The sequence below is a fragment of the Ahaetulla prasina genome, chromosome 1 (assembly GCF_028640845.1).
Source record: "Ahaetulla prasina isolate Xishuangbanna chromosome 1, ASM2864084v1, whole genome shotgun sequence".
Lineage (NCBI taxonomy): Eukaryota > Metazoa > Chordata > Lepidosauria > Squamata > Colubridae > Ahaetulla > Ahaetulla prasina.
Genome location: NC_080539.1, coordinates 305,180,447 through 305,206,429, shown reverse-complemented (window position 1 = coordinate 305,206,429; position 25,983 = coordinate 305,180,447). Strand labels below are relative to the sequence as shown.

Below are 25,983 nucleotides of genomic sequence, written 5' to 3'. Positions count from 1 at the left end.
CCAAATTTGTGAGCCAATTCATGAATCTCTTAATGGCTGTGTCTTCAAAAATTGAAATGTATGCTTGAATAAGCTTCCTTGTATCGAGTATCAAAAAACAAAAAAATTGAAAGATCTCTATTGCCTTCAATCCATTGTTTTCAATATTCAACAATATTAGCTATTTAGCTCTGTGTCTATTCAGGTGAAGGATATTAAGATACCATTAATACTGTATGCTCCTTTTTTCATCTTGAAGTTGAAACTAAACTAGTGAATATAAAATAATCCCAGTAAATATTGGCATGTATGAATTAAGTACCTACTGTACATATATGAATTACCGTATGTACCTACTGTACAATAAGCAGTATCAACTTAAGAAGATCCAGGAAGTGGGCCTTCTCTCTTAACAGTGGTTGCCATCTGCAACGGCATCATTCCAGAGATATATATGGATCCCACCCTTATGATGTTCAGGAAATCATTAAACCTGATTGTTTTCATAGCTTGGGATACATTGGTTGTAGAGTTTGGTTTTATAGTTAGTTGTATTGTTCCTCTGGTTGTCTATAATGTCTTTTTCTATATACTGGGTGCGATTTTTTTTTTAAAAATTGTAAGTTGCTAAGAAGTTGGGCAGCCTAAAAATTGGATAAATCAATCCCACAAAGTCCAGTTATCTGTCAAGGTAAGTCTTTGTTAGACAGACTACGCAAAACATTTGTGGGTTTTATTAGTCAAAGGAGATTGTAAATGCACACATTTCTTTATAGACTGGTTGTGTGTTGATTCTAACTATAAATAGGCCTTAAGTTATGGCCACAATTGAGCCCAAAATTTACGTTGCTAAGAGTGACATTTCTTAAGTGAGTTTCGACCCATTTTACAACCTTTCTTCCCAGTGGTTAAATGAATTATTGCAGTTGTTAAGTTAGTAACATGGTTGTTAAGGGAATCTGGCTTCCCCATTGACTTTCTTTGTCAGAAGATCAGAAAAAGTGATCACATAACCCTAGGACACCACAATTGTCATAAATCAATTGCCAGGTGTCCGAATTTTGATTATGTGACCATGGGGATGCTGCTACAGTTGTAAGTGTGAAAAACAGTCATAAGTCACTTTTTCAGTGCCGTTGTAACTTCGAATGGTCACTAAGTGAACTGTTATAACTCAAGGACTACCTGTATATGGAGACTGGAATCATAACCAGCCAGTATTTACATGTAACAGCAAGTTACATATAAATACAGTTTTTGGCCTTCATCTTTGTCTCTTTCTATTTTCTGTAGGTAATTGGAAGTTCACTGTTATTTGTGCACGATGAAAGTGAACATGCCAATGTGTGGCTCATTGATTTTGGAAAAACTACCTTTCTTCCAGATGGGCAAATCTTGGACCACAGGATTGCTTGGCAAGAAGGGAACCGGGAAGATGGATATTTATTTGGACTGGACAATTTAATTGATATCTTAGAAAGTATGTTGGAGAGATGAGAAATACTAACATGAAGTTGCTAACTTTTCTAGAATTGCTCCCTCCGAAGCCTTTTAAAATTCTTCCAGAACCTTGGAGGCATCCAGAATATGGAAGACTTCAGCAAAAAAGATGTAATTCCTAACCAACCATGAAACCTAAACAGTTCAAAAGCTAACCTTGAGTGCACCAAGCAAACATAAGATTTATGCAAGAAATAGGATGATTGTGAACATTTTTGGATGATGATCAGAACATTTGCTTATATATGAACCAACTAATTCAGTATTGCAGTTTATTGACCTTGGGCTTAGAGTAAAAAAAAATTTATATCAGAGATCTCCTTCAAAGAAGAAATCTTCAAAACCAACAAGCAGGCTTCCCTCCTTTCTCCAGCGTTTACACTGTAAATATTCTTGTGTTCGCATATGTGCAACACATCTTGGAACTTGGTGCAGAATATATAGATTCATAGTTTTTCTTTTTTAAAGAAAATAAATACTCTAGTTTCTATTCTTGTACAGAAAAAAAAATGAAAATATGCACAGAATGCTGCTGAAGCTTCAGAAACCAAATGGCATCTCATAGACAATGCAAGAATTTACTCTTGATTCTATCCACACTGTCTAACTTTCTCTTTCTTTGCTAAGCCATGTTTCCTTTGAATTAGTTTTTTCCCCTTCCCGTTCCTGCAAAAATATTATGCACTACCCCTTCCAAACATTGAATACCAAATTAACCTTTTTAACTTGCTCAAGCTCAAGTAGATAGATTTTTAAATTGCCATATATATAAAGAACTCTGGGTATAATTGATATAAAACCAATGTGTGCAAAGGACATGAATAGCCATATTTATTCTGTTTCAAAATTAGTGAGTAACTGTTTCTGTGTGTTTGACTCTCTCTGGTAGAGATGCTTAACAATTGTAAAAACTAAAATGTTGGTTCTCATTTAAAGAGATTGGTTTCTATCTAATTGCATTAATGTCTCTAAAAATAGCCTGAGACTGATTTTAAGGTTCCTAAATTTAAGTTTCTTGTAATCCAAGAAATTGTAGAGACAAAAAAGAGCCGTGCGTTTTAAGATATTTAGCTTCAGGATAAATTCAGTGACTACAGAAGTGACACCTAATCAGTCACTATGTATTTGAATGTTTGTGGGATCCTACTTTAATGACTCAGTTTATGAAACGAAACAATTATTAATTTATTTAGTTGACACAGACTTCCCCCCGCCCCCCACATCCAGGGACTAAGTCCTCAGCCTTGTCACTCAGTGATAAAACAGTTTAATCACCAAGTGGCTTCCTCACTTTGTACTTCTGTTTGGGTCTACAAGCAGGCTTTTGAAGGTATAAGGGAAAAATGTTCAAAGCAGGTTTGTGGGGATGTTTCAGGTTTTTGATGTTTAGGCTTTGTGTTAAAAATCCACTCGGTACATTAGTTAAACCTGGTATATTAATTGATTGTCTGGATAAAGGCTTAGGAAGTGAATGCGACAAAAGAGAAACCTTGCAATATTAATTCTTGGTTCTTGTGATTTGAGATAGGCTTGAAGTCACACTGATCAAAAATTAAGACAGATTGATTTTACAGAGTATATTCCCCTGTTTGCTACAGTCTAGCCCAGGAGTCTCCAACCTTGGCAACTTTAAGCAACTTTAAGCAAAGCTGGCTGGGGAATTCTGGGAGTTGAAGTCCACCAGGCTTAAAATTGCCAAGGTTGGAGACCCCTGGGCTAGCCATATAAATTCAGTGATTATGTGACCTAACCTTTGCCCTGTGCTATTGTGATTCAAGGCTTTGTGTATGCTTGCTTAGAGTTCTTTTAGGCCCTATAGCAAACCTGAAGATATCTTCTCTTCAATAATGGAGGAAGAAAAACTAGTCCTCCTGAACCAGTTGGGTGACCATCATACCTCTGTGGCTTCATTTCTGTGGCCTTCTCTGTAGTTCCGTAGCATGTTAGTGTCATCTTAATGGCTAGAACTGACAAAATACTTTTCAGCTTTTGAAATATCTGAGGCTAATTTTTGTTTGACGTAGTATTTAATTTCCTTTTCTCAATAGAACAGTAGAGGAGAACTTTTCTCATCCTTAGGGACTTCACTAAGTGGGCGAGGCTGAAAATGTGACCCAGTTTTCTGGTTTTAGAATGAAAATGGCATCTACTTCTCCCCTTAAAGTTCTAAGACTTTAAGGAAAAAAATAATATTGTCCTGATGTTTTGGTTGGTGCAGGAGAGGGTATTAAAGGGTAACATTAAATTTAAAAAATTGGCTTAAAATTCAGCCCCACCCACTTTGGGAGGTTCTGGAGACTACACATTAATTGCTAGAGCACTGTGTTTTCTCTACTCTTCATGTAGTCTGGGGTCCCCAACCCCCCCAGTCCATGGACTGGTACAGGGCCATGGAATGCCAAAACCCAGGCCGCACAAACAAGTGAAGCCCCATCTGCGGGATGCAGGCAGCATGCAAAACCCTGCCCCAGGGGTGAAATGCTCCCAGTTCTGACAGGATCTAGCGATCCGGTAGCAATCATGGCTGGTTGTTCGGCGATCCGGTAGCGATGGCAGAGCAAAGTTCTGGCCACCTTCCCGGGTGTCATTACTTCCTGGTTTTAACCAGGAAGTAATATGTTTTTTACCTTCTGCGCATACACGCACGTAGCATGTGCACTTCTGAACTGGTAAGGAAGGTAAGAAGATTTCACCTCTGCCCTGCCCCCTTTGGTCCGTGGAAAAACCTCCCTCCATGGAATTGGTCTCTGGAGCCCAAAAGGTTGGGGGCCACTGCTGTAGACAGTCTGACGAGCGTTAATTTTTAAAAAATAACGGCCTCCCATTTGCTTGTCAGTTTCAGCAGATTTACAAGTCAGTTTCAGCCACTCTTTAATTCTTTCATCCCCATGTCTCTTTTGGTCTAATTGCAGAATGCTTGAGATGATATCATATTTTGCTATTCCATTATGCAAAAAAACTAGAAGGCTCTGATGTACACTAAAAACCAGATAATTAAAAGAAACCCTCACTTATTTATAGATCAATTCTTGTTCAATAAATTAAAGCCATCCAGGCAACAAAATCATCATTTGGTTGAAGAATTCAAAATTGCTGTTCAGAGTTTTTAAACTTTCAAAGCAACTGCTGAGCGTAACGTGAGATATCTTCTGAAATAACTAATTTTAAAATAAACTTGTAATTGGTCAGAATTTTTAAAAATGGCTACTAAATATATTTTTATATATGTAGTTTATTTTTTAAAAAATAGATCTTATTAAGTTATCTGGATGTAGAATTTTGTATAATAATTAGACATGGGATTGGAAATTATGATTTGGAACAAAATTATTTAAAAATGTATTTCAGCCTAAAAGTTATTTGTTGATGTTTTTTTTTTGTTTTTTTATGAAAACTTCTCATTTACATATTGCTGCTTCTTATACATGTTGAGAAGAGCTCAGGACACCAGAAAGTTTTATAATAAACTTTGTCTGTGACCTTCCATTCCATTTTCAAAGCATTCCAAGCCTATTTTTCCCCCAAAGCACCTTTCTTCAGTTTCTTACATCATGAGCCAATGCTTAACTCTTTCTTTGGGATGAGGCAGGAGCAGGGCAGGCAGCTGCTGTCCAATTGAAAAGTGAAGAATGAAATCAATGAATAAAATCTGCATTTTAGCTGCCTCTGAAAAAAAAGGGCAGTCTGGAATTGCCAAGATCTGCAATGTTGTTGTTTGAAATGCATCCCAGCCAGGTTGTATGTCCAGGGTATATGCCCAGATGCAGAGATGCTGTAACACTATCATGGAGGTAGGACTTCATGGAACTAGATAGCAAAAGTGCCTTGGGAATAATTTTGTTTTCATTTTCTTTAGACTAGAGTTTTCCAAACGATTGATTATTAGAGGGATATGCAGATGATATCTTGGTGCACTCCAGGTGTTTAAGATTATGAGTTTCAACATTGTTGGTTAATTCCAACCAACCAATTCCAAGAAGTTAATAATTTTGGTTGAAAACATCTGTGGTCACTATGATATCAACTCCTAGTAGAGGTTTCAAGGGAAGAGTTTAAAATAGAATCTTGTCAAGTTTTATTTTGAGTGTCATGGTAGATAACACTATAAAGGTAAGCTCCATATATCCACCTTCCCCTCCCCCAAATGTTTTAGTTAACTTCCGGTTTTTGGTTTTGAGAGTTTAGAAATACTTTGGTATTTCTCTGTACTTATGTATAGAGACTCTCCTTCTCTCCCTTGTATAAATTTTGCATCTGGCAATCTCTTACCTGTTGTTGTCTGTTTAAAGAGTCGCTGAGTTTTTGTTGCCTTTTGTTATTTTTTTTTTAAATCATCCCATGTTGCCTCTCCATCTAAGATCTGATAGCCAATCTGTAGTTTCTGACTAGTTATTGCTCAGGCTACAGACATATAATAATACATAAAGGATAGCTTTTGTCTTTTCTAATTTCTCTTCTTTGTATCCTGATCTTTGCAAGCTCTCTCTGGTAGGTTTGGCCTACCATATTTGACCATAATTATCTTCTCTGGTGCCTTTTAGCTGTTTTATTAAAATATGATCTTTAGGGCTATCTAGGAGAAACAGATAGTTCCTAAAAGGATCCTGATCAAGGAAATTTTATGAAATGCATTTCGGTTTCCCCTCTCCTTTTAAAAGAAACAGCTGCCATAAGTTTAAGTGGGGAAAATGACACACTGAAAATTACTTAAAATTCAGTGCCACAAACATTTACCTCTCCTTACACCTTCCAAGAAATATTTCTTTACTTCTTTAAAAAGTAGACATGCTTTTCACACAGGGTTGTTGTGGGACTCCATATGTTGTTGTGATGCATTTACTTAGGAGTTGAAAGGAAAAGTGCAATATAGAGAATGGCAAATAATTTTGTATTTTAAGAGTTTTACAGTCCATTAAGAATTTAGTGGATTTGAAATAGAAAAGGCTGGATAGCCAATTTCAGATAGCCAAGTTGATTTTAACTACAACTTTAGTTTTATTACTACTAGCAAACAAAAAGTTTTTCATTTGTAGACAATGTTGTGCCAAACACTACAGTGTGAAGAATTTGGGTATCCTAATTGTATGGGTTTAAGAACCTGAGTAGTCAAAATGTGCTATAACAAATAAATATAATTTTAAAATGTTCATTAAATTTTTATATTAGATGTCTTCCTGTTCTTGGTATCATGTTTCTTTCTTTATTGGGGACATATGTCAAATTAGATAAAACACATGCACAATAGTAGTATTCAAGACAACAAAGTATTTTTGGGATTCACAATATTTTCCTCAGACCCATAGTAGAGAAGGAAAGATTTTATTAATTATTAGTGGATGCTATTGTACAAAATTTTTTTAATGGAAGAATATATTATCATTGATATAAGTGGTGGGAAACGGAACTGTAAAAGGAAGTGATACTCCTGAAGTTCTAAAACTCTTATCAGAAGCACGAGAGATCCTCTGTTTTGCTTCCTCTTTTTTTCTTGAAAACAACACTCTTTATCCTTACAAGGGAAAGAATATATATTGAGTCCAGCATATTAGTTGGTCAAACCTCCTTTCCCCAATAAGAATGTGGGGGGCGGGTGTTCGGAAGAGTGTTACAAACTGCATATGCTTTACTATTAATCTACTTTTGGGCTGAGATTCAGATTTCCCTTTCTTGGAATGAGGTGGGAGGGTAACAGCAAATCTGAGATATCAGTGTATCTCCCCAACAGTCTGAGCCTGGAACAGAAAAAATTCCCTCCCACCCTTCTGGCATAGTTAAAAATGATATCCTGAAACTTTAGGTCAATCCATAGGGAGAAACAAAGGTGTCTCTGATGGAGATATGCAAGGTACATTGCCTAGGCCAATGCCTGTTAAGATGAGGTCCTCTGGAGGTCCCCAAGACGTCCACAAGGTCAAAATCATACGCCGTTTTATGTTGAAAAATAATATGGTACAATATTAAAATCCCCTCTCAAATGATTGTGAGAAGTAATAGCAACGGTGAATGTATCAACTCTAATTTTTAAATATAACCCATTCAAACAAAAGGTCTTTAGGTGTTCCTCATAATTTTTAAAAGTGGGAAGATGTCATGAGAGAACAAAGTTTAAGGACTGGTCTAGACAAAAGGGATTGAAGTGTTTTTCAAGTCCATGTTGGGATGACATTCAGAAGCAGCTCAGGCATGTGCCTTCCTAATTCGCTGAACTATAAGGAAGAGGAGGAGGTACAGAACAGTGGTGGGATTCAATTTTTTTTACTACTGGTTCTGTGGGTGTGGCTTGGCTTGGTGGGCGTGGCTTGGTGGGCGTGGCAGGGGAAGGATACTGTAAAATCTCCATTCCCTCCCCACTCCAGGAAGGTTACTGCAAAATCCCCATTCCCCCCCCCCATCAGCTGGGACTCAGGAGACAGAGAATAGATGGAGGCGGGACCAGTCAGAGGTGGTACTTACCAGTTCTCTGAACTACTCAAAATTTCTGCTACTGGTTCTCCAGAACTGGTCAGAACCTGCTGAATACCACCTCTGGTACAGAACAATGGCAATTTCAATAAAAGTAGTTTTAATCTGCCTGTGGAGCTGACTTCCTGTTTTGGTTTACTTCCTCCTAGGGTTGACAGCTTCACCCATATTTTCTAAAATGTAAACTATGATGAACTGATGAACTGAGTTCTCATTCACCTATCTTGATTGAAAATAGGCAGGGCTAATAAGATGAGTTCAATAATGTTATTTTTTTTCTTTTTAAAGTGATGGGAAATTATGTGAAGTGAATAATAGAGTGGTATTTTTCCCCTTAAAACAAGTAATAAACATTTGTGACCGAGCATTCCCATTCTTCAGTTAACATAATGCCAAGGTACACTCTGAAATATAGGTAGTATATTCTAGTGAAGCAGCTGAAAGGATTTATCTTTTTACAGTTACTTTTATTGTATCAGAAAAAAGCAATGAAAGCATATAGTGCTGTTCCAAGCATTGTAGGGGGATTGGTATTGCTATTTCCAAATAGCAATTTGGTTTATTCCAGAGGAATCTCATTTAAATTAATGTAAGCTTAATGCCATAAGTAATGTAGTTTTTCTGTTCTAAACATGACTGGAGGGTATTCCAAATAAGGCTTTTATTGCACAATAGTCTTGCCTTAGCATGGAATTTTATGAAGAATCAACCTCTCTTTTCCCATTTATAATCCTCTGATTTTACATATATCGCTACCAGAATTTTTCTTCCAAAGAACTCTTCAGAGGCTGGAGGGAGATAATTATAATTATACTAATGGAGGCAAATATACGCGTCCCAGGATAATGTTGCAGGATCCAATCTGGTTCAGACACTGGGACCAGAAGTTTGGTCTTCTGAGCTTTTGGACTTGTGCTGGAATCCTCAGGAAACTTCTTTCTCACCGCAACATGTGGCACATTCTGATGAGAGAAGTTCTCTGAGGATGGGTTCCAACATGAGTCCGAAAGTTTGGAAGACTAAACTTCTGGTCCCAGTGACCGACCCAGACTGTACCTTTCAATTATACAGAGGCCTCTACAGACCTGAAACTGGAATTGACTCTGCATCTGCTGAGAAATTACAATTATGGGGGAGTATTTTATCCATTAGCATCCATGGAAAATAGTTCTGAATAATAAAGATGAAACAGCTGCATTAAGCTGCCTTTATATCTCTGTTGCATGTAGATGTATACCTTAATATGATTTAAAATTGCATAGAAGCATGACCATAAAGGATAAGATGGCAAACAGCAGTCCCATCCTTAAAGGTAATCCCAATCCTTGGTACAAAAGTGAAAAGGATGAAGTAATAAGCAATTCTTCTCTAGGCTACTGCAGAAAGGGAACGTCAGAACCGGATAGTAGATCAAATCATGCCTGGATCAAAGTAAACTATTAAGATAGCACTGCAAGCCCTAACAAGTCATGAGAAGGTAAGAAGTGCAACCAGGATCCAGTGAGAAACTGTATAGCCATATAGATTATAGAGATACAAAATAAAAGCACTGTGCACTAACAGTAAGGACTTTATTTTTCTAAAATGGTATTAAAGATCTTTGGGAAATGTTCCTTAATCATTAATTTTGCTAAATAAAGTTTTAACACTGGTTTTCAAGAAAACGTTTTGTTCTTGCTGCACCAAACCAATGAATTACTTAGGCCCTACTTCATGATTCTGATGTTTTGGGGATTAAAAATCTCTGGGAGTTCATGGAAAGAAGTCTATTACTGCCAATAAAGCAGGTAATTATATTGTGATTAAAATGACATACAAACATAACATATACTTACTATTTGCACATTACACCAAACTCTAAGACAAGAATATACTGGTGTAAGCTTTTACAGCCAGTATCTGTTGAGCGCTATTGGGTTTCAAGATTTAGTAACTGTGGTCTTGACAATAGATTTCCTGACGTTTCACTTGGACTTATTTTCATAGACTATGTGGTCTGTGTACCCTCTGAAAATCCCAGCTACAGTTGCCATCAAAATGTCAGGAAATCTCTTATCTAAATCATGGTCACTAAACCAAGTCCAAGAGAAAAGTTTAGCTAAGCTCAAGAACTGATAACAACAGAACAATACTGAACATCTTCTGAAGACTTTAACTTTCAGCTGAAGAAGTGTAAGCTAAAATAGATACAGCAAGACTGATTCTAAAAAAGAATAGCGTATATAGTCTTGAACATGTCTCTTGAGCATCTATCCAGTTTATACATCAGGTACATGAAGATACTGTACACAGTCCTCTGAATCCGTTGACAGGCCTAACTTCCCTGCAGTGAAACACACTCAAAATTACCTTGTGTAAAACAGAAATGCATCCATGAAATGACTTGGGCTAAAATGGAATTTTCTATAAAGATTTATGATTTAAAGAGTTACGTTGCCTAATAAATACATGCTGCTTCTAAATATCCTTTTTTCTCCCCCAACCCTGTACTGAATTTGCTAATAATTTGAACTCATAACTCCTTAATTTTCAAGAATGTAGCTGGCACTTGGTCTGGAATTGTATTCCTTAATAGCACCAACAGCTATTAGAGGATAAAATTTGAGACCAAATGTTACTTAATAAGGCAAGATTGTCTTGAAAATTAAAATGCTTTTTTGTTGATACTGTTTTAAGTAACTAACTTAACTATGGTTCACTTTCAAAGAGTTTACATTATTATAAGTGTATTCGTACAAAAAAGACCTCTAATGAAGCTTGAGTTGCTACTATTGAACACAGACTGCTTGTACATTAGAGGTGCCTTGTGAGGTCCATTAAAAGCATTTAGTCCACTGAGCTATAACTAATGAGGAATAATTCTGAATCCAGAGTCCTAAGTTGGACTTTGTGAGGCAAAACCATTTTCAGTAATGAAAAGGAAGGCTTCAGTTTTGTTTGCTCCTTTACAAACCTTTTATTTGTTTTCTGTGCTTTTTCTGCAGAAAACAGATAATTTCTGTCCTTTCTTAATCTAGTTTCTTTCTTTCCATTTACTTTGGGCAATAGTGCCTTAAGTAAACTAAGTATATTTAATTTCCCATACAGTATTATGATAAATAAGCTGGAAAGTACAATAATTTACAGATCACTGGTCTAAACCGGTAATGATTGGTTTTGCCATTTTTTACATATTCTGTTTTATGATATAGATAATTTTTATTAGAGGCGATTGGGTATGACCACTTCCAACTAAACCCTCAACCATTGTAACAAGGACATCATTTCTTTCTGTAACCACAAATTTAATAGATTGGAACCAATGTTACATTTTGAACTGCTTCATTGGGCATTCATAGGAAAGGAGGCCAGAGAGAGATATTAATCCACCCAATTTAAGAATAAGGATGGAAGACATTTTAATTGCTCTTGCAGCTGTACCCAAAGTTGAAGATATGGTTCTTCAGCATCCCCTGTTATATAGGAGTAACATTCAGATCATCAGACAAGGAGAGGCCAGAATCTCTCTCCCTTGAGGTTTTCTCTGTCTTGAAAACGAGCTTGCTATCCCTGTGCAGACTTCCACTCCTCATGACTGTGGCTGGCTCTACAGCCAAAGGTGAAGAGTGACCTATTTCATAGCAGAGATCATCATAAGCATAATTCACATTGCCGCAAGGGAAATTCTGCAGCTTCACCAGTTCAATCCCACCAATATCAATGTGAGGAGAATGGTTTTGACTTGGAGATGAAGGCGATGCCCGAGAACTAGGGGAGGGACTATAATTCCCATCAAATCCTGAATCTTCTCGCTCTTGCATTGTGTTGAGTTTAGAGCTGGGACTAGATTGGCAATTATTCTCCATGACCCAGGATCCATAAGTTGGGTTCCAAAGGTTTTTGGTTTTGTTCTTCAACTTATGTGCTGGCTGACTTGTGGAATCCAGTTTCTGGTTTAAGACTGGTTGAGCCCAAGCCCCACTGCTGGAATAGTTGAAACGTGGTAAGCTTGGTCCTCTTGCTCTCCAGTTACTAAGGTTCTCCACTAATAGCTCTTGGGGACATTGTCCATATTTGTTCCCAGAATCATGTTCTTCAATTGCTTGGTGGCTTATCTGAGGGCACTGATTCCCAAGCAAAGGAACTATCCCTGTGTTGCTATTTGGATGTAGCACAGTGCTTCCTTCATCCTCTGGTGTGGGGCTGCATTCAATAGGCAATTCGGTATGGATCACGTCAGGGTCCTAAAAGACAAACCAAAATGTTGGATTTCTTGTGCTACTCTTTGTTAAAGCATTTAGCAGATACTCTCTCACAGAGTTGCGCAAGACCAAACTAAACAAAATCCATAGATGCATGGTCTTACTTAACTTAGAAAAGGTGCTTTGGAAGTCCCAAGACTGCTTTTTCCAAAGGCAACTGGGCTTTCTTGTTTTTCCTTCAGTTCTGATTGAATGGTGAACTGAAGAAGCATCATGGATGAGAAGAGAAATGTCTTTAAGGAAAAAAGAAAGTCCAATTTCCTTTTGAAAAAGCATATTTAGGACAATCATAATCTGGATTTCTGAGAATCTCCACACACATGCTCTGGAAGAGAGATGATAATTAATTGAGGCAATAGACATTATATGTATATGTGCACGGTTCTTCCTTTTCTTAACATTTCCCAGAAGTGAAGAACACATCATTATTTTCTGATTATAATCAATTGTGCCTCTCCAGAATATAAGGAATTTTGGGTTTGTGGATGGTTAGGATGGGAGAGTTCAGAAGACAATCACAAATTAGATTGGCCAATAATCAGGGTAATATTTATTTATTTATTTGTTTTATTTATTTATTTATTCAATTTATATTGCCGCCTATTTGCCCATGGCGACTCAAGATGGCTTACAGAATAAAAGACCACAATATGATCACGAGTGAGTGAGGGTCCTGCAAAATGAAGGGGTGCATAAAGAGTAAAGCAGGAATAAATCAGCTATTTTGCATAAGAAGACCACTTACTTGTGTGCAGTACTTGATCCTTTCCAGGATTGTAGAGAAATTTGGTCTGTATTCGGGACTGTGCTGCCAGCATTGTGTCATGATCCGATAGCTTGGAGAAGAAATTGGAAAAAAGAATAAGTTCCCTTATAAAAACACCTTTATTAGAGAAGATGAGGTTTCAGCATCAGCAGGGACTTTAAATAAGGGCCCAGTGAAGCAATGTTGGTCATACCCTCAGGAGATCTCCAAGATAATTCATATGCACTCATACCATAAGGAAATGTTCAGATGGTAAAAATGGGGCCATGTTCATAATTTTACACTACAAAAAAGTAGTGCCAGAGGTTTTTTAGCCAGCTGCCATAGGAAACCAAGCAGTCTTCTTCTTTTTAACTCTCTCCTTGCTCATTTAGAAGATTCTAATGCTTTTACGGAAAATATAGAGCTGATCTCTCTCTCTCTCTCTCCCTCCCTCCCTCTCTCTCTCTCTCTCTCTCTCTGTCACTCTCTCCCTCCCTCCCCCCTCCCTGTGTGTATGTGTGTGTGTGTTGCATATTCTCCAATGTGGGTAGGTAGTAAGCAAAACATTTGTCTAAATTGTTGCAGTTTTGATAATCCTAATCGCTAAAGAGTGGTCAGCCATATTATAAACAATCTCGATTGTTTTCTGAATGTCCCCCTTTTTTCAATAAAGAATAAAGCAGTCATACTCACACAGGTCCAGGGCAGTTCTTGGGAGGGTCCATTCTTCCTCCACTGGTAACAAACTCTAATACTTCCTGGTTGGTTTTACATGGATACGGCATATAGCCCAAGGAGAAAATCTCCCAAAGCAGCACTCCGAAGGACCTAACATGAATGAAGTCAGAGCATTATCCTTTGGGTTAGCACCATCCAAGCTCTTTATCCCAGTCGCTTTCATTGCTTCCCAACCATCCTCCTATTAGTTATGGACAGAGAGCTAGCAAAATATTGCTTCCGCCACATCAGTCCCTGCCACTTCTGCTTATCTTGAAAAAAGTGATTTAGGCTGTAATCCTATCTGCAGGTAGCTGGGAATAAGTCTCCTGAATGCTTTGAATGGACTTCTCAGCAGCGATGAAGCCAATTCCACAGGCCAAGATTAAAGTGAAGTATTTACCAGGTGTCTGTCTTGGAAGTGAAGATGCCTTCCAGGAAAGCTTCTGGAGGCATCCACTTGACCGGAAGCATGGCTCGCCCACCTTTGCGATAATAGCTTGCCCTGGCCAAGTAGAAAAAGAAGATGCTTTGTAAGACAGCAAAAAGACTCAATCTTTCCTTCTTCCCTGCATTTCACATAAGTAGCAATAGCAATAGCACTTAGACTGATATACCGCTTTACAGTGCTTTACAGCCCTGTCTAAGTGGTTTACAGAGTCAGCATATTGCCCCCAACAATTTGGGTCCTCAGTTTATTTATTTTTTATTTTTATTTATTTTTATTTATTGGATTTTTATACTGCCCTTCTCCCGAAGGACTCAGGGCGGTTAACAGCCATTAAAAAACACATATAATACAAGTTAAAAATCATGGCTCAGCAGACTAAGTCTGTCTGTTATTAACACAGCTGCTTGCAATTACTGCAAGTTCAAGTCCCACCAGGCCCAAGGTTGACTCAGCCTCCCATCCTTTATAAGGTAGGTAAAATGAGGACCCAGATTGTTGGGGGCAATAAAAGTTGACTTTGTATATAATATACAAATGGATGAAGACTATTGCTTAACACAGTGTAAGCCGCCCTGAGTCTTCGGAGAAGGGCGGGATATAAATTCAAATAATTTTTTTTTAAAAAAACTAATTCAATTTAAGGCCTAAAAATTAAAATAAATAAAACCCCATTAAAAATTATATTTAGGCTAGCCCTGCACGATGGAATAAAAGAGTCTTCAGCTCACAGCGGAAGGTCCAGAGGTCAGGGAGTTGACGAAGCCCCGGAGGCAGCTCGTTCCAGAGGGCAGGAGCCCCCACAGAGAAGGCCCTCCCCCTGGGGGTCGCCAGCCGACATTGCTTACCTGACGGCACCCTGAGGAGGCCCTCCCTGTGGGAGCGCATAGATTGATGGGAGGCTACTGGTGGCAGTAGGGGGTCCTGTAAGTAACCCAGTCCTCTGCCATGGAGCGCTTTAAAGGTGGTAACCAACACCTTGAATTGCACCCAAAAGACCACCGGAAGCCAGTGCAGACTGCGCAGGAGAGGTGTCACATGGGAGCCATGAGATGCTCCCTCTATCACCCGCGCAGCCGCATTCTGGACCAGTTGGAGCTTCCGGGTGCTCTTCAAGGGGAGCCCCATGTAGACAGTGTTGCAGTAATCTAGGCGGGATGTAACGAGGGCATGAGTGAAGCCCAGTGCAGAGGGAAGCCCAGTCTAGAAAGGGATGCAACTGGTGTATCAGGCAAACCTGATAAAAAGCTCCCCTGGCGACGGCCGTCATATGATCTTCAAACGACAGCCGTGCATCCAGGAAGACGCCCAGATTGCGAACCCTACCTCCGTGGGGGCCAACGACTCACCCCTAACAGTCAGCGATGGAGTCAGCTGGCTGTACCGGGATGCCGGCATCCACAGCCACTCGGTCTTGGAAGAGTTGTGTTGGAGCCTGTTTCTCCCCATCCAGACCCGTACGGCCTCCAGACACCGGGACATCACTTCAACAGCCTCGTTGGCGTGGTTAGGGGTGGAAATGTACAGCTGAGTGTCGTCAGCGTACAGATGACACCCCACCCCAAAACCACGGATGATCTTGGCCAGTGGCTTCATATAGATGTTGAACAGAAGAGATGAAAAAACCGACCCCTGTGGCACCCCACACAGGAGGCGCCTCGGGGCCGATCTCTGCCCCCCTGCCAACACCGTCTGCGACCGGTCTGAGAAGTAGGAGGAGAACCACCAAAAAACAGTGCCCCCCCACTCCAAGCCCCCCGAGCCGCCGCAGCAAGATACCATGGTCGATGGTATCAAAAGCCGCTGAGAGATCTAAAAGGACTAGGACAGAGGTTGTTCCGGGCCCTCCAGAGATCATCAACCAATGCGACCAAGGCCGCCTCTGTGCTGTGACCAGGCCGGAAGCCGGACTGGAACGGGTCAAGATAGACAGTTTCATCCAGGTACTGGGGGAACTGTCGTGCCACCACACGCTCAACAACCTTCGCCACAAAACGAAGGTTGGAGACAGGACGGTAATTTGCTAAAATTGCTGGATCCAGGGAGGGCTTCTTGAGGAGGGGCCTCACCACCGCCTCTTTCAGGTCGGTAGGGAAGACACCCTCCATCAAAGAAGCGTTGACAATTCCCTGAAGCCAGCCTCGTGTCACCTCCCGGGTGGCCAGCACCAGCCAGGAGGGACTCGGGTCCAGTAAACATGTTTACCCACCTCGGAAGGATGGAAAGCTGAGTCAACTTTGAGATTGATGAAATTTGAACTGGCAGTCAGCAGAAGTAGCCTGCAGTACTGCACTCTAACCACTGTGCTACCGTGGCTCTGTAAGTAAGTCTGAACATCTGCTTTTAAAATGAAACATTCACTAGCATCAATAAATAAAGTGCTCATCATTCCACCTTCCTTCTTATTCTTATTGTATCCTTATGATTTATATTGATATTGATTGCTTCCTGATTGCTTATTTGTACCTTATGACTATCATTAAGTGTTGTACCTTATGATTCTTGATGAACGTATCTTTTCTTCTATGTACACTGAGAGCATATGCACCAAGACAAATTCCTTGTGTCACTTGGCTAATAAAAAATTATATTCCATGGATTGCTCCTAGATAATGTCTCTACTGCTGCATAATCAAGTGTGGATTGCTCTCTCAATTTAATCTTGTTAGACATGGATACATTTTCTTCACATTGAAATAAACTTTTAGCCAACCCACTTCCCTCCTTACCTGTAGATATCTCGGGCCATTCCGAAGTCACCGATTTTGGCTACTCGCCCAGAACCGGAACAGGTCAAAAGGCAATTCCTTGCAGCTATATCCCTTTTTAAAAAAGTCACAAGTGTACAAAGTGGAAGTTAGTAATATTAAAAACAGTTAAGTATTAGATACTTCTCACCTTTGCAAGAACAGCTCTGTTGTTCTAACACTTTATTACATTCAACTGTCAAATACTGTTTCCCCTGAATAGCCCGTTTCATAGGGTACAAAACCACCACAGAAACAGTTTGCAATGAGTCCAGCCTCAGCACCTATCCAATCTTCTGATGCCAAAAAAAATCTAAGCAGGATTGGACTTAGTACAAGGCAAACCACCTCCACGCTGTTTCTGAGAGAACTACATACTGCTGAGGGGTCTTTCCTGCTCTCTGAGATTGGTTGTTTTAGTAGGTAACATCATCAGCACTGATGATGTTATCTAGTTTGGTAATTAAATGTCTTCCAGAAAACAACCAAGCTCAGAGAGCACCAAGGACCCCTCATTTCAACGCTGAGCTACAAATATTCTCCTTTATTGGTACATGCAGTTGAGCTTGACCCAAGGGAAGTATTTTTTAATGTGACATCTGAGGAAAATTATTAGATACCAGAAATGTGCAAAATGTTTCTGAAGGTTTATGGAGGGCTGTGGAACCCACAGTTTTAAAGACTCCTTTTAGCTTTCAAGAGGAAGCACATGCCCCTCTTTAAACAACTGATGCAGTTGCCTATGCACACTTTTAGTCCTTCGTTAATTTAGTCACTGCTTTAAGTACATGAAAATATTCTGGTTCCCTACCATTTGCAATGTTCTCAAATTTCTTTGGAAAAGTTGGAAGTAAGTCAGAAAACAGAGCCTGGAGCATTCCTTATATGGCATCTCTGAATTTTCTACCATAATTTAATTTTACTACTCAATTTATTTAGCGTTTAATTTATCATACATAAAAAAAAAATGGATAGCCCAGATTGGAATTGCCAGTCAAACAGTGTAATAATGCATCAAACCAAGTTTGGATCAATTTTTTTAAAATGCTGAATAATTCAGAATCTTTCTTCTTCCCTATGGGCGATCTACTCACCTAATCCCAATAATTATAGTCTCAAAACCACCTGAATTAATAACAAAAACAAATTTCACCATGAGCATTTTTGTTTTTAAAGAAGCTTGACAAATGCTCATTTTCTAAAGTTATATTGAAAAGGAAATTGAAAAAGAAGGAAAACAGGAATTATATGAAATTCTTTCGTTTCATCACAAGTCTGACTCCTGCTTATGACAGATGCCTCAGGAAATGGAGAGGAAAGCTTGATCCTTCTTTGCCATCCTGTGGTAAAACAGTCAATATGGGGCCAATTCAGATTTTGTAATTTAAAGCACAGATGAGTAACATGCACTCCTCCAGATACTATGGAATTCCAACACGTATCACCCATCCAACATACATGACACTGAAGAACGACACAAAGTGCAGTCTAACAATATTTTTAACAAGTTTGCTAGTAGTAAGTTTTGGGAGGTTAACATATTCTATATTTCATTACAGAAAGCTATTGTCTCCAAATACAGGAGTGTAGTCAATTCAGTATTAGCATCTTTATCATATTTATAGACAGCCCCTTTATAGCTGCATTATTGAGATGGGGCTCATACTTTGCACATTACTGATAGCTAGTAATTTCCCTCAGATGTCTCGTGTTTTCTCAGCAGTAATAATGGAAGTGGTTTGCCTTGTACTACATTCAATCCTGCTTAGCTTTTTGGGAAACAGGCAAGGTGGAAGGAAGAGATGCTATTTTAATCTTCTGATGCAACACTGCCATCTAGTGGAAACTGGAATATTGAAGGTAGTATCTAGCGGAGAAAATTTTATATATATATAAATATACACACTTATACACACACACACACACACACACACACACATACATATACATACATATATATATATACATATATATATACACACATACATACATACATATACATATATAAATGGGAGGATACCTGCCTGAATCTCTAACCAGAGTCAGAAGTTTGACTTTTTTATTGGGGAAAATTGCATTTGGTTTTTTGATAAAAGTTTTAGTTTATTATTTTATATAATTTACCTTATATCATTGCTTTATATTGGATATGTTGTAATATTCTATATTTAAAATATTGCTCCTGGACAGCAAATAAAAAAATATAGATCATACTGTGATTACATACTTGAAATAGTACCAAGTAAGGCTGCTGCAGGTAGCTGCTGTCAATCGCAGAAAATCTCAAATCAGAAGTCAAAGAATTCTGCTTGAGATTTTTAGAAAGTCATGATTCTTCCCAACATCCATGGAACGAGTTTTTATCTGTTTTGAAACAGATCTGCCAGAGAACACTTTGGATGTCACCAAAAGTACCCACTCTAATATTAGTACACATTTTATAGCTTTTCCATCTTATTGTGTTTGTGTAAAAAAACAACAACAGATGAAGTGTAGGAAGGCATTGGATGATTACTAATGAAGGAACTCCTCAGTGGAACAGCACAATATCAGCACAATCAGCCAATGCTCTAATCACAAGTTTCCATAGTTCTATCATAAGAAATTGGAAGCACAAGTTGTCTATGGAGATTCTTAGTTATCCAGGTCATGGCTGTCCCAAAGATACTTTTTCAGTCAGAACTGAAGAAGCTTCTTGGATGAAAAGTCTTCAAGCAAAAACAAAGGAAGCCCAGTTGCCTCTTGAAAAAACACCTTTGGGACAAACACATAATTTTTGTTCCAAGTGACATAATGTGAGAAATGTAACCTTATGTAGGGCCATCAATTAAAAAAAAGAAGACCCCAACATAGAAAAAGCACATCTCAATCATTATATGGAAGAACTTTACTTACCGGTGAATGAAATGGTTTTCCTCAAGATATTTGCAACCACAAGCAATGTCCCTGGCAATATTTAGCAAATCCAGCATAGTCAAAGCAGATGGCTGATTCTGTATGACATACCATTAAGAGAGACAAAGAGAAAGGCAAAGAAAATTAAATTCAGAGAATCCTTGTTTAGCAACTGCCTTGTTTAGTGACCATTCACAATTGCAATGATCATGAAAAAGTTAATTTAACAACCAGTCCTTGAATGGATGACCTTCACGGGTCATAAATATAAAGCAAAAGTAAATTGAAGTAAGATCCTAAGCACAATGGCAGTTTTACTTAGCCACCACTTTATTTAATGACTAAGTTGCCAGTTATGGTCACTAAATGAGGATTACTTGCCAGTCAAGGTGGAAGTGAGAGAAAACTATTCACATATTATTTATTTGTGCCCAGGACTGGTTTGAAGTGTCACCCTCTCAGGCTTCAGAAATTGAAAAGAGATAGGGAAATATTGACCTTGCTTGCAAATGTCAGGTACAATGATCTATTTCAGCTCAGAATTGATGTCTCTTTCAGATGGAAGCATAGTTTGTTTCTCTCCCATTTGAAAGAACAAATAAAAATAGAGGGAACAGAACCAAATTAAAAGTGGAAAAGCTCTCTCTCTCTCTCTCTCTCTCTCCCTCTCCCTCCCTCTCTCTCTCTCTCTCTCTCTCTCTGTGCCTTTTGCCCTGCCAGCACAAGCCAAGAAAGATGGTGCTTTCCAGAAAAAATAAACATTTCTTCTGTTATTTTTCTGAAGCACTACATGGTTATTATACATATACACCATATCCTGGGGTGTGCGTTTCAAGTAAGTGGGAAATGTGACTTTTGAAGCTTTTCTTTTTTGGCTCAGAGTGTCTAATGCCAATCCCACAAACTTCGTTATTCATGTAGAAACTCAGCTAGGATCATGGAGCATGCCAACCCATGACATGAGATAATTTTAGAACAACATGGCAATCTTTTTGATGATTAGAAAAAAATAGGTTATAGAGAGAAGGGAATTACAATGAAATATTGAGGAGAATGGTTTGATTAGAGTTGTATGGATAACTGCCAAGGAGGAGAGGAAGGCATATATATACATACTTCATGTTTCCTGGTTTTTATATTCTTTTTCCTATTTTTTCTGTTTGTCTATTCTTTTTCTCTTTCTCATATTTACTTTACTATTTTTTTCTTTCTTTGAATGTATTTCTTATATAAAATTACATAATATCTATCTATCTATCTATCTATCTATCTATCTATCTATCTATCTATCTATCTATCTATCTATCTATATCTTTAATATATAAAGATAAATATATATATCATATATATATATATATATATATATATGTGTGTGTAGGTCTTTGGTTGTTCGGGTTTTCTCCCGTGTAAAATTGGAAATGTCTTGGCAACGTTTCGACGAAGTCTCATTCGTCATCTTCAGGCTTCAGCTTCGTGCTTCTGGGAGCAATGAAACAGCTGCGATCACACATTGCTCCCAGAAGCACGAAGCTGAAGCCTGAAGATGACGAATGAGACTTCGTCAAACATTGCCAAGACATTTCAATTACACAGGAGAAAACCAACAACCAAAGACCTACATACAAACACCGTGAAAACCTCAGAAAACATATATATATATATATATATATATATATATATATATATATATATATATATATATATATATATATATATATATATATATATATATATATATATATATAAAAAAAAGAACAGTTTGTCAATCTTTATACATAAGAGGGTGAAGGATGCAAGTACAAATTGATTCTGCAACCCAACAAAACAGACACAGACTTCAGAGGATAATTAGAACTGCAGAAAAAACAATTGCTACCAACTTGCCTTCCATTGAGGACCTGTATACTGCATGAGTCAAAAAAGGGGCTGTGAAAATATTTACAGACCCCTCACATCCTGGACATAAACTGTTTCAACTCTAACCCTAACCCTAACCCATAAACTGTTTCAACTCCTACCCTCAAAACGAGGCTATAGAGCACTGCACACCAGAACAACTAGATACAAGAACAGTTTTTTCCCAAACACCATCACTCTGCTAAACAAATAATTCCCTCAACACTGTCAAACTATTTACTAAATCTGCACTACTATTAATCTTCTCATCGTTCCCATCACCCATCTCCTTCCACTTATGACTGTATGACTGTAACTTTGTTGCTTGTATCCTTACGATTTATATTGATATTGTTTCCTGATTGCTTATTTGTACCCTATGACTATCATTAAGTGTTGTACCTTATGATTCTTGATGAATGTATCTTTTCTTTTATGTACACTGAGAGCATATGTACCAAGACAAATTCCTTGTGTGTCCAATCACACTTGGCCAATAAAAATTTCTATTCTATTCTATTCTATTCTATTCCACTAAAGAATTACTGTGCAGCAAGATGGTGACTAATAAATTTTACAAATAAATAAATAAATAAAAGACAAATGTAGAACTGAAGCACCTTTTTATTAGAGATGCCTCAACCCTTGCTCTACAACCCTTGATTGATGCCACACTTGAAACCTGACCAGGCAAATTACAGAAAGAGCAACCACACTTCCAAACTCAACCGGGTTTTTGTAATACATGTATAAAATACCATAAATACTTGCAGATAACCCAATGTGTGGATAAGACGAACCCAATTTTGAAGGTGAATTTTGAGGGATCCTTGGTGTTCTCCAAGCTTGGTGGTCTTCTTGCAGATGCCTCATTATCCAAACTAGGTAACATCATTAGTGCTAGTCAGTGCGGTGGTCTAGTACTAAGAAAGTTACCTAGCATGGGTAAAGAAATGTCTGCAAGAAAACAACCAAGCTCAGAGAGCATCAGGGATCCCTCGTTTCAACACTGAACTACAGATATTCTCTTTTATTAGGGTGTATTTTGGCAACTATTTTTTTTGGCTTATCCATGAGTGACTGCAACTGGGACTTTATTGTTAAATGATACCATCGCTAAGTGAAACCATGACTATGCTTATCATCTTACATCAGCTTTCTTTTGTTTTACAGACCTACAAAGTGTAAAAATGTAAAGATTGGTCGTAAAGTTATTTTTTCATCGCCATCATAACTGCAAATGGCCACTAAAGAAGACAGTCACTAAACCTTACTTTATTCAAGCTGTGTGAAAACAAATCCTGTTTCAACAACTCATTGGATGCCAGAGCAGGAGAAGTTTGGGAAAAGGAAGAGCTGACTCACCTCCCGAGGCCGATTCTGCCGTAGGAAGCTCTTCATGTCTCCTCCAGTCATCAGTTCCAAAAGGATAAAACGAGGCAACGTTTGCAGGCTCACCCCAATGCACTGCACTATATTCTGGTGACTGAACTTACTTCAGATGAGCCACCACACAGCAGCAAAGCAAAGGAGGGGGAAAAATGAAATTGATCTTTGATAACAACCAAGTTAATCTCTTAAATTCTGGTTAATTGCAATTTTATGCAGTGAGTGATTTTAGACATCAGATGTCTACTATCAGACTCCCTAAAGCAGGAGTCTCCAACCTTGGCAATTTTAAGTCTGGTGGACTTCAACTGGGGAATTCAAGCTGGGGAATTCTGGGAGTTGAAATCCGCCAGGCTTAAAGTTGCCAAGGTTGGAGACCCCTGCCCTAAAGGCCTATAGACAATGATTAATTATATCAGAGGGTTAAATTTGAGTAGGTAGCTTCTTGTTACCACTTCCCACATTGATTCTTGCCTATGTTCAATTTCCCAGTTTTTTTTGTGTAATCCATGGAGTCCACCAACACTCCATTCTTAAAATAGCAATAGCACTTAGATTTATATGCCGCTTCATAGTGCTTTTACAGCCCTCTCTAAGCAGTTTACAGAATCAGCATATTGCCCCCAACAATCTGGGTCCTCATTTTACCCACCTCGGAAGGATAGAAGGCTGAGTCAACCTTGAGCCAGTGAGATTTGAACTGCAGCTCTCAGTCAGCTGAAGTAACCTGCAGTACTGCACTCTAACCACTGCGCTACCTCAGCTCTTATTTGGCAACAAATTATGGCAGTAGAGGTCTTGACTGTTTTTCAGACAGTCAATTTCCAGTCAAATGGGAGCACTAAAGCTGTGATAAACTTCGGACACTTATTTTAACGAAATAAAATCCTAATTTTCCAAAAAGTAATTATTAGGTGCAAAAAATAGGTGACCAATCTTATCTATGTGCTTGACAGTATAACTTAGCTAAAAACCAATCTCATTCCTCATTGCAGAACGGCACAGTGGTTATGTTATTTGGACTACGGAGACTCAGGTTAAACCCTTCAACCTATAGAACTCAATGGTTGACTTTGGGCCAATCCCATTCTCTCAGTTCACTTTCCCCCTCAAGGTTACTATGGGGACAAAATCAGGGATGATTACCATGTAAATCACTTTGATTTATCGAAGAAACTGTTACTATGAACACGATAAGTAAATTAGACCCAAAAGATAATGTTGCTGAAATTGAAATGGAACAATCTCTGCCAAAACCACGAGATTTAAGCTTCTTCCAATTGCCATGATGTTGATAGCTTGTTAATCCACCCCAGCTTCCTATTTCCCCAGGTTGATAAGAAGAAAAGCTGATATGCTTTCCATAGTTAGATGGAAAATGTTTATATCATCACATTCTTAAAAATAATGATCCCAAGATGGATGCCATCTGTACATATGTATAATTAGATTTCCCAGTGAAGAAATGCCGATGTGAGTACAAAAAGCATAAGTTGGTGATATGATTTGGTCTCTCATAACAATCCATACTGTTAAATTGCTAGTAAACCTCTTATTGAGAAATAATACCACTGGGGAAAGAACAGGATTTAACACTTTTTGAAATTCAACCAAACTTTAAAATAATTTTTTAGATGTAGCCCTTTCCTTGTGTGTAAATAAATTTGCAGATGGAACCACATCGGCTGTAGTATATTTAACTTATCCATGGCAAAACAGTCATTTTATGACATTAAATTACACACATAAACAGACAGCTCTGGGCAACCAACTCATTGTTGCTGTTTGGACAATCAATGTATTTAACGTTTTGTTTGTTTTGGCCTTCAGACCAGGATTCTTATGAATTCTGGGTGTGGAGAGCCTTAATTACATTTCCTGTGTTGTAAAAAGTAAAAACATAACTTTCCCGCAAATGAGGCTTGAAATATATAGTAAATACTTATAATTCAATTATTTAAATAATTGAAGTATAATTTATAATTAATCAAAACAACTCTCCCTGCTTCTCGTTCCAAAAGGATTAAATTATTTTTCTGACATTCTCTTCTACAAAGAGGCAATAGTTGCTCAACTGAAAGAACGTCCATGAATATATAACAATCTCATACATTTATCAATAATTGGAATTGTGATTCAACTGAACTGTTTTGTTGATTATTTATTCATCTTTGAATTTTCTGACTCGAACAATTACATGCAGCCCAATATGCAAGCCATGCTGGGGTTGACTCCAGATTTTTCACTCTCCCTGGCAAGCATCTTTTTGGGTTATTGCTGGATTATTTGCAGGAAATAGGACTGACAAACGTTACTACCTCCTCCACAGTTCAGGCCATAGATATCATCCCGGTTTGCTGAGATGGACACATCAACTTTGATTAAAGAAAAGTCACAAGCTATATTTATTGATGACGAGAAGCTTCTAATAGAGTTTTTTTGTTTGCATGAAAAAATAAACTTGTGATTTATGCTTTGTTGATTAGACCGGATAGATTATACAAAGAAAAATATTATTATGCAACTTTAGAAAGCTTAAAATATAATTGTAGTTGTAATTGCTGTGTGGAATACTGGGAGCTACTTTTTAATATCTTTTTTCTCTATGTTTCTTATTTTTTTCTTCTCTTGCACTTGCTTTCTCTTTGCGTCTCTTTTTTTAATTCCTTACTTTATTTTAGTTTTTATTACTGCAGTTTGGGTATGCGAACAATTGTTTGTAGAGGATTTTAATTCAAAAAATTAATTGAAGTCCGGGTGGCGCCGCTGCGCTAAATGGCGGACAATCTCAGTCCGCCCGTTCTTTGTGATTCTGTGAGAGCTGTTTAGACAGCGTTAATCTGCTGTCAACAGCTCGTAAATCTCTGCCCTCGGGCAAGGAGGGGGAGATGAGCATTTGAACTGAAGTAGAGCCCCCAAGAAAAGCCCCAGAATGATTTCTGGTGGTTTGATGGGAACGCT

The 25,983-nt window shown here is 38.2% G+C and overlaps 2 protein-coding genes across 3 annotated transcripts in view; one reads left to right on the top strand and one right to left on the bottom strand.

Moving 5' to 3' along the window:
• ITPKA (inositol-trisphosphate 3-kinase A) overlaps positions 1-6,658 on the top strand; it is a 69,764-nt gene extending 63,106 nt beyond the window's left edge. The window contains exon 7 of the mRNA XM_058162056.1: positions 1,273-6,658. Coding sequence (XP_058018039.1) covers positions 1,273-1,476 — 204 coding nt within the window. The 3' untranslated portion in view covers positions 1,477-6,658. The remainder of the gene's footprint in view (positions 1-1,272) is intronic.
• Positions 6,659-6,803: 145 nt separating this feature from the next.
• LTK (leukocyte receptor tyrosine kinase) overlaps positions 6,804-25,983 on the bottom strand; it is a 142,780-nt gene continuing 123,600 nt past the window's right edge. For both annotated transcript variants that reach the window (XM_058162053.1, XM_058162054.1), the window contains 7 exons: positions 22,999-23,128; positions 19,738-19,835; positions 16,825-16,917; positions 14,051-14,152; positions 13,624-13,758; positions 12,928-13,018; positions 6,804-12,164 (listed from right to left, as the gene is read on the bottom strand). In XM_058162053.1, coding sequence (XP_058018036.1) covers positions 11,397-12,164; positions 12,928-13,018; positions 13,624-13,758; positions 14,051-14,152; positions 16,825-16,917; positions 19,738-19,835; positions 22,999-23,128 — 1,417 coding nt within the window. In that variant the 3' untranslated portion in view covers positions 6,804-11,396. The remainder of the gene's footprint in view (positions 12,165-12,927; positions 13,019-13,623; positions 13,759-14,050; positions 14,153-16,824; positions 16,918-19,737; positions 19,836-22,998; positions 23,129-25,983) is intronic.